At 58.1% G+C, this 12,298-nt stretch overlaps 1 protein-coding gene across 1 annotated transcript; it reads left to right on the plus strand.

Annotated features, from left to right (window-relative positions):
* Positions 1-4,081: 4,081 nt before the first annotated feature.
* On the plus strand, positions 4,082-12,158 carry CDC42EP1 (CDC42 effector protein 1). The gene is made up of 3 exons (XM_054631191.2): positions 4,082-4,359; positions 7,814-8,697; positions 9,701-12,158. The coding sequence occupies exons 2-3, from the start codon at positions 8,253-8,255 to the stop codon at positions 10,498-10,500; spliced, it is 1,245 nt and encodes a 414-aa protein (XP_054487166.1). The 5' UTR covers positions 4,082-4,359; positions 7,814-8,252; the 3' UTR covers positions 10,501-12,158.
* The last annotated feature ends 140 nt before the right edge of the window (positions 12,159-12,298 follow it).

Consider the following 12,298-nt stretch of genomic DNA (forward strand, 5'->3'; position numbering starts at 1 on the left):
AAGAACTGGAGAATCAAGGGTGGGGTTGTTCTGGGGAGATGTAGTCTACATACATAAATATATATCTTTATATTTACATCTCCTTTCCTAGTACGTGGAATCACAGAAGTGTTTCCAGGCCACAGGCAGCTGTTCCTGGATTACTTCTGGTTTATGCAACATCCTCCCTCCCCCTCCCAGCTATGTCCCAAACTCCCCCTCCCTCCCCTCTGTGCCCATGTAAAACTTGGAGGGAAAGCATAGATCAGGGTCTGTCCTGGGGTCTGTCCCTCCATCCTCACACCCAACACCACCCCACAATCCCCACAGCAGCCCTACAGCATCCCACATCCCTGGCCAGCAGACAGGAATAGCATACCAGGAGGAAGCCGGGGAGTGTGGAGGGAGGAGGAAAGATGAAAATATTTGGGATAGGAGGAGATGGGCAGAGGGAGGGAGGCAGCCCGCCAGCAAGCCTGGGAACTCATCCGTGCCTCCTCCTGGGCTTTGGCAAACCCCGAGGCTTTGAGTTCCCAGCCCTGCTCCCAGGGGAAAAGCACACACTCCCCCCTTTGCAAATCCCACAAGCAGGACGTGGTCAGTCCCATTCCTTTGGCCTCCCACTGCTCCAGGGGAGGGGAGGAGCTGGTGGGGAGAGTCAGAAGTGGGTGTTTACAGGGTTATCCACCCCACTTATAGCATGAGTGGGTCTAAGCCAATGCTGCTGCCTGCCTGGTGGTGCTCACCACAACCTCCCTGCTCTCCTTCCCCAGTGCAGCACAAGGATTCTGGGAACCAGAGCACTCCAGCCCCTTTCCCTGGTTATCTCAAAGGCAACAGGCACAGTGTGGGGAACTCGCAGCAAAAATGGGCTGAGCCTGGCCGAGCACATCTGGGGGTTCAGCCAGAGGAGAAATCACCCCAGTGGAGAAACAACAGGGCATGAGGGACCCAGTGCCTACAAAGCCAGAGCTGGCATCAGACCAGGGATGCTCTTGGCAAGACGCTGGGTGCTTGCACCTATCCCTTGCCCCAGGCTGTCACCTCCTGCCACCACTCTGGCTTGCCCACCCTGAAACCGGCTTTGCCTTCAGCTCATCCCCAGGGCAGTGAGACATGGGCTGGAGGCAACACCGAGGGCCATGGGCTGGGAGCAGGGAGAAGGGACCTGACAGCCCCAGGGTGAGGGGGGAGCTGGATGAGCCATGCCAGACAGGGCAAGGGAGCTCTCTGCACCCCCATCCCCATCGTGGCAGGGTTCTGTCCCCCCCTGCTGCTGACAGTAATCCCCATACCCATGTGGTATGTGCCCTCACGGCCCCAAGAGAAGAATGGAAACATCTGGAAGTCACCTGCAAACGAGCAGCACTTTGAGTTAATGAGGAAATATGAGCCAGAGACCCTGAGCAGCAACAGGATATCTGCTTCTTGTGCACTGAGCAAGGCACCCCCTTCCCACCGAGCCCCCTGCCTGCCCTCCCTCTTCAGGAAGTTTCCAGCACTGTTGTGCTCTTGGAGGTCCATCCCTGGAAATTTCCCAGGCAAGGAGGGCAGGTGGGAAGGCAGCAAACTGAAATGGCAGGGAATATAAACCCGTGGGTGAGCACCCTGTCACAAGCTGGGATGCCCTTATCACCTTCTCTTGGCTTCTCCCAGGCACCGGGGAGAGGGAGTAGAGGGATTTTTCTTTACTGAGGGGGAGTCCTGTATCAGTCTCCTTCAGGCATTGAGCCTGTGAGTGGAAGGCACTGCAAAGTGAGATAGGATGAGGGAGTGAGCACCAGGAAGTATGGGGCAGAGACTTCAGCCCCCCCACATCCATCCACTCCTCTCTCCTCCCCATGACATTCAGTCATCCATAAGACCTCAACCCTGTGTTGGAGGGATGAGTGCTGGGAAGATGAGGGGATGCAATTTGCACAGCCTTGTCTTTGATGTTGTGGTAGTCAAAGCAAATCCTCATCTGGGAAAGCTGCTGGGCCACTTGTCTGCTCCATGATAAGCCCAGTAGCCAATCTCTCTGTCATGGTGAGACTGGTACTGCTGCCTGGGGCTCAGGGTTACAGATGGGATGAAAGATTGGGGTGACTGAAGGTAAATGGGGTAGCTGGGCTGGGAGGGGTCCAGCTCCTGCCCAGGGCACCCACGGGTGGTACAGTGACTCTGCAGCACTCTCCGGCCTCACAGCCACCTCTCCTTTATCAGCTGAGCTGGATAAATAGGCTGAGAAGCAGGATTGAATGGACTGACTTTCCAGGCCATTGTATATAAAGAAGGGGGTGTAACCAGGCAGCCAGAGGCCAGGATGAGTACTGAGACGCAGAGCTGGCACATCCCCTGACCCTTGAGGTCACCAAAGTACTTCAGTGCTAGACCTAGAAGTACAAAAGTCAGAGCTTGGCTGGCATGGCTGCAACATCACAGGTTTGGGGAAGGATGATGAGAAGGCATTTCCAGATGCTTTCCTGGAAATGAAGCCCATCCTGGCCTGGAGCACAGAGATACTAGGAGTAGCACTGAGAAGGAGGCAGTGGAGAGCTGGCCGCTCTGCAAGAAGCAGAACGTGGCCCCTGTCCCATCTGGAAAAGATTTGTTCTGCATTCTCCAGTGGAGGTGGCTGCTGTGGCCAGGGCTCTGCTTCCTGATGCAGCCTCTGCTGCAGGGCACAGGGATGGGGGTGAGGGAGAGCCCCTCAGGCAGGGTGGGGGGAAATGCCCTGGCGGGCCATGCAGAGGGAGGAGACCCAAAGAAAGGGTCTTTTCCTGCCTCTCCCACCACCCCAGTTAGCTTCCACTGAGCAGGACCTAGGGGAAGGAATGCCTACCATACCCCTGGCAAGCTGGGAGGATGCATGTCATGATTTCTCCTCCTTTCCTCACTGATGGCAGAGCTCATCTCCTATCAGAGCTAAACGTCCATCTTCCTCCAAGACACAGACCCGCTTAAACTACCAACATGCACATACGGTCTTAATTCCTAATGGAGAAAACTTCCACAGAAGGTAGAAACTCCAACTTCCATTTCGCAGAAGAGAAGCCAGAGAACAGTGCCAAACCCTACTGCTGCTGCTTAGCAAAGCTCTGAGCAATAGGGTGCTCCTGCCTGGCACCCCAGCACAGGCCACTTGAGCCCAGTGAGCGGCCATTTTGACATCTCCTCTGCAGACATCTTTTCATCCCTTCAGCCAAGCCCTACTTAACCCCAACAAGTCTTGTCTCGCCTTCACCTGCAGAGACACCTCCCTTCTTCTCAGCAGGGCCCTGAATAGGTACTTGTGCGTGGCCAAGTGGTCCCCAGAAGGGCCACCAAGCCAAGCCTGAAGGCCATGAGGGTCACCACTGGCACAGATGATGCTACACCCACCAGCAGGTTGCCCCTATTGGCACTGATAGGGTCTTCTGCCCTATTAGTCCCAATAGGGACTGATCAAGGGATAACACACAATGCCAGAGGGATGTGGTGTCCCATGTGTGGGCAGAAGCTCTCCCTTGGTACACCAAAGAGCACCTCCTTGCATTTATCCACAGCCACCAAAGAGCACCTCCTTGCATTTATCCACAGCCACCCCCTCAGCCTGGTCTGACACACTCTCGCTGGTATGACGCTTGTCCTGATGCACTAATGCTTGTCCTGACCCTGTAACAAACACCAGCCTGGCCCAGGTGGCCTTCAGGGAGGCTGTCATCCTGCTAATGCCCACCCCAGTGCCACCCACAGCTCCTGGTACCACCACCCACCCGCAGCCCCCAGTCCTGACTGGCAGTGCTACACCCCTGGGAACTTCCTATCCAATATGGGATCAGGGGACCCTGTGTGATACCCGAGGGGTCACACACACACACACACAGAGGGTTCAAGCCCCTCTCCTTTGCCCTGCACCCGGGCTCCTCTAACTCGGTTAGACAGCAGCCTGGCCTTCCCCCTTCCCCCAAAGCCACTGTAGCCGGCACCCGGGAGCGGGAGGCGGCCAATGCCGGCAGACGGGAAATGGCACCGGGGAAGCGGGGAGGAGGAGGGGAGCGGCAGAGAAGTTCCTGAAGTTTTCTGTCCTGGATAGTTGGAATAAATCTCATTTTCTCTGGTCTCCCTGCCGAGGCGAGGATTGGCTCGGCAGTGCTGCAGCCCGCCCTCCTCCTTCCCACGTCCCCTCCCCGCCAGCTTCGCTCCCTCTCTCCCGTGGCATCAGGGCGTCAGCCTGGGAGAGCCAGCCTTGGGGGGACAGCCGTGGGAAAAGGAGGGGACAATGCCTCCCCTTTCCCCCCCACTGCATCCCGGGGCACAGCACCGGTAATCCTTGGAAGAAGTTACACTGCGGAGAGTGTCTCGCAACTTCTCGTCTGGAGGACGGGGAAAAAAAATAATAACCCTGGTTCGAAAAAGGTAAATCCTGAAAGTTTTGGTTCATCAGTTTGTAGAGCTGGGGGCAGGGGGGTGGTGGGACCAGAAGGAAAAGGGTGGAGAGGGTGTTTGGAGAAGGGAGAAGCGGGAGGGATAGCAAGGCAACAGAGACGGGAAGGATGGTAAAAATAAAGGGAGCAGAAAGGAGGAATGCAACAGGAAACTGGGAGTGAGGAGAGGGGACGCGGGACGGGGGGGGAGGCGGGAAGGAAAGGGAGTGAGAAGAGGGTCCCACGGATGGGGGAAGGCAGGAGGACGCTTGTTTCCCAAACCTTGCTCCAGATACCCCTCAAAGCCCCACAGGCTCTCGGCACCTCAATTTTAGGGGTATGGAGGAAGAAAGGGAGCACTTTTTCACAAGCAGGCAGGGAAGGGATGGATGGAAACTGCCCATCTCCATAGCTCCAGCTTTCCTCTGTGTCCCAGAATGTCTGCTTGGAAAAATATCCTTGTTATACAGAGATATCACTATGTGTATATATAGCAGCCAGCAGCACAGGAGTCAGATTTAGGCGTCTGCCTACTGCCCGGCACGGCTCCAGGGAAGCTGAGAGAGGCCCAGCCCAGCCAGCCAAGCCCCTTTCCCCCTTCCCCAAGAGCCCGTCCCTGCTGGCTTTCCTCATCCCAAAGCAGTCACCCAACAGGGGAATTCTGCCTCCCTTCCTTCGGGGAAAGGGAGGTTTTTCATCACTCAGGAAGGCTGGGAAAGCCTTCCTGGCCACCCACAGCCATTTCCACCCGCTCTTCCTGCTGTTGAGACCACCCCAAATTTCTTTTGCAGTATGTCCCCTTTGGGGGAGGGAAGAGGCTGCTTTCAGCAGCTCTATCCAACTAGACATCTGGATTATTTTCCCCCCCTTTCTGGTTTCCGCTCTTCCCAGCAAGCAGAACAGCTCTGGCCATTCCCAGCTAGTGGAAAACCAGTGGTAACCAGCTGAACTCGGGGGGGAACAGGCTGGGAGGAGGAGGAGGAGTGCTGGCAGTGGGTCTTTGAAGGCAGGGGGCTTCCCAGAGGAGGGAAGAAGGAGCCAGAGACAGTATGCTAGGGAAGAGGAGGCCGTGGTGGGCTGTGGGCTTGGCTTGCCAGGAACTGGCAAACACCAAGGGCTGCCAGATGGAAGAGGTGGCACCCAGACAGAGAGAGGGCCAGGCAGAGGGTCCCTTTGCCCAGTGGAGGAAAGGACAGCATCCAGGTCACCCTTTGCCCACAGAATCACGAGTTCCCCTGGCCTGGAGGAGTCTGTTCGGGTGAAGGGGAGGGCTCAGAGGGGGCAGGGAGCCACACCAGGGGCAGAAGGAAAGAAAAGAAAGAGGGAGATTGGAAGGAGAAAAAGCCCAAACCTGCCATCCAGGTAGGGCTGGGCACCAGCTGCTTCACTCCCTCCCTCCCTCTCTCCCTCCCTCCTCTTCCCAGCAATTGCTGCTTGCCAGCAGCAAGGAGAGCCAGGGGCCAGGAGCTGCTGGCTTGCTTCCCTGTGGTGACCAAGGGACAAGAAAGGAGAAACACTTTTGTCAACCCCACTCCCTCACTCAATAATTGTCCAGACAGGGAACAAGGGGATGCTCTCCTCCCACGTCCTCCCTTTTCCTTGCCTCCCTACCCCATCCCAAGGTGCGATGTCCCCCATAGGGGGGTGCAGGGCAGCTGTGTTGTGGGGGGATCTGGGGTGGGGGTAGGAGTAGCCCTGCCTGGTGCAGTACATGCTAAAGGGGACAGTCCCCACTTTGGGTTTCTTAGGGGCTCCAACGTGCAGAGGATGGAGAAAACTTGAGGGCTGTAGCTCACCTAATCCCGTCTCCCAGAGTCACATGCTTTCCTTGGAAGATCCTGGGGACAGCTCAAAAATATGGCTGCATCTCTCTCCCTGTGCTCCCAGGACCCCAGCTGTGCTGCAGGCACCACCCCAGTAGTTTCCTTTGCACTCCAGGAGAGCCCTGACCCAATGGCTATGGGTGGGCTTTCACCACAGAAAGGAAATAGCTCCCCAGTTATGCCCTCACCCCAAATCTGCCACGGGCCTGGTTTGTCCTGGCTGCAAGGCAGCACTGCACGGCATCTGTGGGCAGGAGGAGGACATGAGCTGCAGGACCTGGGGGCCAGCAGGAACCCAACCTGCCACCACTCTGTCCCTGCTGCCACCAGCCACTGCCACCCCAGGAGGCCACTGCCACCCTGGGAGGCAGCCAATGGTGCTGGGCGCTGCTGGGGGAGGTTTGTTTTCCCTTCCCCAGTCATTAACCCCTGGAAGATAAGAGAGGCCCTGGGTGAGCAAACAAGGCCAGGGCAAAGCAAAAATGCATCTAGCCAGCCAGACGAAGCAATTTCATGTCCAGGACTTCCCTTCTCCAGAGCTTTTGCCATCTTGGCACTCCCTGGCTGCTCCAAGGCGATGCACGGACAAGCAGAAGAGGCAGGAAACGTGGCAGGGAAAGCCATGCAGCAGTGGGGGTCCCAGCACATGGAGATAAGAGATATGAGGCTCCTGTGTCACCTCTTGGCATGCTGTCCTCCACAGCCAGCCCTGCTGGAGGGACTCAGCTCTGTCTGATGCCCCAGGCACAGAACTGAGCCCAGGGAAGGATGAGTCCCCAGCTGGCTTCCCAGGCCACCAACACTCTGAGATGTCCCAAATCCTCTCCTTTCCCCAGCCCACCCTCTCCCACTTGCTATGCATACCAACAGGGGATCTGCTGATCTGACAGTCCTCCCCACTGACTGGGAGGTCATCACCCTGCCGTGCATCCAGTGCATCCAGCTGCTGCTTCCTGCCTGCCTCTCGCTGCTTCTGGGACCTGCCTGAGTGCAGGGACCCACCCCACCTTCTCCTCCAGCCTCAGGCAATCACCTCCCTTGCTGTGCCTCAGTTTCCCCTGTCTGCAGAGCAGCTGCCCTCCCCACACTGCCGACTCCCTGCTTCTCCAACATGTCTGCCCAGCTCCCAGGGACCCAGCCAGTGAAGGACAAACAAAACAATATACAAATACTGCATTTTTGCTTCCCACCACTCCTCCCGAGAAGCACATGGGCCCCAGGCCTCACCCTCTCCTCAAGGGTTCATCTGAATAGCAAAAAGGAGGGAGAGGTTTCTCGCCCCAGGAGCTTGGGCAGCCAAGCAGGGCATTGCTCTGGGAGGAGGTTCTGCCTCGGAGGGAAATCCTCAGCCTGTGTTGTGGCGTGGGTCTGGCAAAGCTGCTTTGCAGACGGGAAACTAAGGCATTCTGAGGTAGGTCAGCAAGGTGAGGGAGAGCACATGTTTTTGGAGGAAAGCCTTTTTCTTCCTCCCCAGGAGAAGGGCCAGATAAAGGGGCAGCCAGTAGCAAGCTCGCCACTGCCTTATGCACCGCCTTTAACCTCCCCAGACAGTTCTGTGGATAAAGCCAATGGGATTGGGAAAATCCTGTCCAAGGCTTTCACTGTTCCTCTTGCCTTGTTTAGGTGACCAACAAGGGAATCAATGCTCTTGCCCTGCCAGTCCACCTGAAGCTCCCTTTGCTGCCTGATGCCCCATCTGTGACTGGCTCCCACTCACCCAGCGGCAGTAGAAGACAGCAGATTAATCTCTAAGTCTACGACCAGACACAGCCTCCAGTGACCTCTGCAGAACAGGGAGTGACCCAGACACCCCCGGGGACATCTCTGTGCCACCACTGTCCTCACCACTGGGGACGTACCCTCTGAGGGTGATTTCATGAGCGCGACGTAGCGCAGGGAAGCAGGAAACCTGCCGAGAGATAAAGTGCCATGCACTGCCACCCCAAGAGCATCAGAGCAGAAGCAATGGGGAGGCTGGGGATGTGACAGAGCACCCCAGTGCTGGAAGCCTGGTGAGGGCTGATTTTTGGAGCTTTTTCAAAGGCCGGCTGAAGGGTGCAACATGAGCCTGGGGAAGCTGCCGGTGCTGAGCTGGGTGTCAGGCTCCCATGGCAAGCGGCGGCTGAAGTCGGAGCTGACGCCGGACATGATCAGCCCGCCGCTGGGCGACTTCCGGCACACCATGCACGTGGGGCGCGGTGGAGACGTCTTCGGGGACACCTCCTTCCTCAGCAACCACGGCGGGGCCGACGCCGCCAAACCCAACAGCTTCTTGGCGCGGACGCTGCGGCACGTGCGGCGCAGCCCGCTGAAGAGACGGGGCAGCGGGGGCCAGGTGGGCGCCTCACCCGCGCCCCCCGCCATCTCACCCATCATCAAGAACGCCGTCTCGCTGCCGCAGCTCAACGAGGCCATGTATGATGGAGACAGCACCAGCAGGGGCTTGACCAGCAAGTTCTCCTTCAAAAGTGCCTCCAACAGCTTCTCCAAAACACACCAGGCCTACGGTGAGTGCAGCACGAGGCCCAGGCTGGTGCCCTGGTACTGAGCACCCTCTGCAGCCCTTCTCCATTGCTCCATGCCTCAGTTCCCTCCACAGTGAGGAACTTAGGGTTTTAAGGAGAAATGGGATATTTGAGACCGCCCGGTCTTGACAATCCCTCCAAGCAGATAATCCTAACCTTCCTCCTGCCCTTGGAAGGTCTCCTTCCAGGGTGTCCCTCAAAGCAGGGCAGGGATGGTTTCTCTGTTTCTGCCCCTCTCCTGTAGCGCCAAACAGCTGGCAGCCTGTGTGCAGATCCTGTAAGGGAGCACCCCCCATCTACCCTTTCACTTGAGCAGCCTCCCTGAGGAAGCCAAAAAGGTGCTGGGACAGTGCAGCAATTCCCACTCCAAAGTAGTGAGGTCAAGGGGACCCACAGCATGGCCTTCCCCACCTCCACACAGATGCTCCAACCCTGTCCCTAGCTGTGCCAACCCCTACATCTCCATGTGCTGCTCCTTAGGGATTCCATCCACCCTTCTCCACCGTGTCCACATCCCTCCCTGCCAGCCAGGGTGCCCTTTGGGGAAGGGTTGCGGGAAAGACGGGACAGGACATCTGTATGGCTCCTCTCCAGCCTCACTGCACTGGGCTGTGCTCAGCTTTTCCCTAGGGAGGGAGGTCTGGAGCAGAAGGTCTCAGGGTGGGGGTTGGATCAGGGGTGCCTGCAGCAGCCGGGGGAGGTGGCCGGGCTCAGAGGGAAAGGCAGGCTGAGGAAATGCTGCCATCTCCTGGTCTCACCTGCCTAGCTCAGCCCCACTGCCAGCTTACCGAGCCCAGAGCCCACCTGGAGACCCTCTGCCGTAACTCTGGGCTTTGGGGATGTCCACAGAGACACTGACCTGTCCTTTAGAGGCCAGTGCCACTGACAGGAGCATGACCTGAGCCACTTTGTCAGCAGGGTCCCTTTTCCCCTGCAGAACTAAGTCAGGCTTGCTCCCTCACCAGCCATACCTTCTGCCTCACAGGTCTGGAGTCCGGATTTTGTACCATCCCTCGTGTCCCTCGTTTGGAAAAGGCCCAAGAGAGCACCTGTCCTGGAGAGGACGAGCTGGATCGCTCCGACTCCCTGCTGTCCTTCCGCCTCGACCTGGGGCCCTCCCTGATGAGCGAGCTCCTCCAGGTGATGAGCTTCTCTGAAACCAATGGCAGCGAGGTGGGGGAGGATGGCCCACACCTCCTGTGTGAAGAGGGGACCAAGGACAGGGTCCCTCCAGCAGTTCCTGCATCCCATGAAGAGGACAAGGCAGCATCCAGCTTCTGGGACCACTCCAGGCAGAGCAACGTGCCAGGGGCCAGCTCACTGCCAGGTCTGTCAGTCCATGCCAACGGAGAGGCACGTGCCATTGAAGGCGCTGGAGCGAACTCTGTCTGGGCTTCGGGGCCAGGGGCAGTGTCCACAGGGTCCCCGTGGCAAGGCCACTGGAACGACTGCACCATTGAGGCTGGAGAATTTGACCGAGCAGCCCAGGTCCTGGCCCGCCATTACGGTGGGACCAGCACCCCACGGAGCTCAGAGAAGGGTGAGGGTCCCCGGCAGGCCCGGACACAGACCCCGTGGGAGAGCCCCAGCAGCAGCCTGTGGGGGTCACGAGTGACAAGGGAGAGCCGGTCCCCTGAGGCCAGCTGGAACCAAGGAGAGGAGGAGGAGGAGGAGACCAAGCTCTCCAGCCTGCAGGAAAGCCACAGCGGTGCCCGAGGGGACCGCAGCAATTCCTTCGAGTATGCCGATGAGGAGGAGGAAGAGGACGATGAAGTCAAGGTGTGAACAGCCATCCCGCCCATCACAGGCCCCACCAGAGACGCTGGTGCCAGCGTCTTTGCCCTCCTCCCTGTGCCCCACCCGCTGGTGCTGGTGTCACCAGCAGGCCCAGTGGGTGACCTCCTTGCCAAATGGGGGCACTGGGCAGGCCGGGGAGGGCAGGAGGAGAGCCCATCTCCTGGGGGGCTCCCTGGGGCTGGGCCAGTGGGCTCCACAGAGCCAGGCATAGCACCTCTCCTCCAGCCTCACGGCCCTTAGACATCAAAGGAACAGTCCCATATGCCAAAGGAACCCCGAATCCTTCCTACCCCATCCCACTCTCCCCAGCACCCCCTCTCTCAACCCCCAACCTGGCTCCACCAGCATATCTGGGGACATACTTCATCCTTCCACTGATGTCCCCAGCCCTCCTCTGTAATGGCAGGTGTCCCTCCCCAGAGATATTCCCACTGATAACTCTGGCACGTAGGGGATGGGGTTTCCCCAGCTCCAGCTGGTGCAAGACCCTTCAGAACAGCACATCCATCAACAGGGGAAGGTCAGCTGGGGTCCCAAGGGACAGGCAAACCCCACAGAACTGAGCTTTCTCTTTTCCCCCGCCTCCCTCAAAAAGCTGTGTGCTTGCTGTTCAGGAGGTGAGAGCATGCACAGAAATAATCAGGAATGTTTCCACTTGCCTCCTGCTGCTGGGCATCACTTAGGACAGCTTCCTTCCTGACCCCCACTCCCCTCAGCAATTGAGAGGGGAGAAACTTCTTGGCTGACTGGTGGCAAAGGCAGGTTGTCAGGTCACCAAATTCTGCAGTTCAGGCCCTAAAAATCCCTTCTTTTCCCCCTACCTCAGAACAAGGAGACTCCTCTGCAGCCACTTGGTTTGTGCCACCATCCTCGTGGTGGTGGTGGCACAGTTTGTGTCTCCATCCTGTCCCCCTGCCCATTCCCCACACACGCCCCTCTTCGCAGTGCACCCTTCCCAAGGGTGGTGTGGAGCATGGCTGATGTCCCCTGCCGGGTGGCCCTGGGTGACAGAGCTGCCCTGGAATGAGCTGTCCCCACGCTGGCCCACGTGCAGACTGGCCCTCACAGAAGCGCCTTTGTGCCATGGTGTGGAGCCAACATGCTTGGGGGCTGAGGTCACTGGGGGGACCCTCACAGGACCCCCCTTGTTCTCTGGGACAGCAGGGCGTGTGCAGTGGGAGGAGATGCTGGGCCATGGCTGCAGGACTCTGCTCCCACACATCTCTCCCACCACCCAGCTGCTTTCGCCGGGAAGCTCTTCAGAGCAGGATAAAGAGCTGCAGGGTGTGCATATACTGCACGTGCAAGTGCCACTTGCAGCCAGGCCACCAAGGTTAAGGACAAGCCCATGTTCCCCAACCTCCCCAAGGGGCTGCCTCATGCCAGCCACCAGCAGCAAAACAGGGCAGGCACCAGCTTCAGGAAGTCCCCAGGTCTGGCCACTGGCAGCCAGCAGGATCAGCCTTATTCTCCCTTGCACCTTCCAGGGTGGGGACCTGGGCTCTCAGAATGAGCTCCCCTCTGCCCTCTGCTTCCCAGACCATAACACAAGACCAAAGATCCATATCTGTGGAATTATCCTTTCTGCCTCCCCTCTGTATCCCATGCACTTATTATTGTCCTTATTAAAACAGTTTTGATACTAACCTCTGGTGCGTCCCCTTGGCTGCTGTGACCTTATTGTCTTCCTTGCTATGTCTGCTGGAGCCCCATCCCAGACACCAATCCCTCCATCTTTGGCAGTGAGGAAGTGGAGAGGGAGGGCAAGGACACTGCCACCTTGCCT

This window comes from Agelaius phoeniceus, chromosome 5 (genome assembly GCF_051311805.1).
Source record: "Agelaius phoeniceus isolate bAgePho1 chromosome 5, bAgePho1.hap1, whole genome shotgun sequence".
NCBI classification, from domain to species: domain Eukaryota; kingdom Metazoa; phylum Chordata; class Aves; order Passeriformes; family Icteridae; genus Agelaius; species Agelaius phoeniceus.

What these genes read in the sequence shown, in the direction of transcription:
- CDC42EP1 (XM_054631191.2), top strand. Translation starts at nt 8,253, where the DNA reads ATGAGCCTGGGGAAGCTGCCGGTGCTGAGCTGGGTGTCAGGCTCCCAT. An exon ending in CAAAACACACCAGGCCTACG is followed by an intron (nt 8,698 to 9,700) that starts GTGAGTGCAGCA and finishes TCTGCCTCACAG; the next exon opens with GTCTGGAGTCCGGATTTTGT.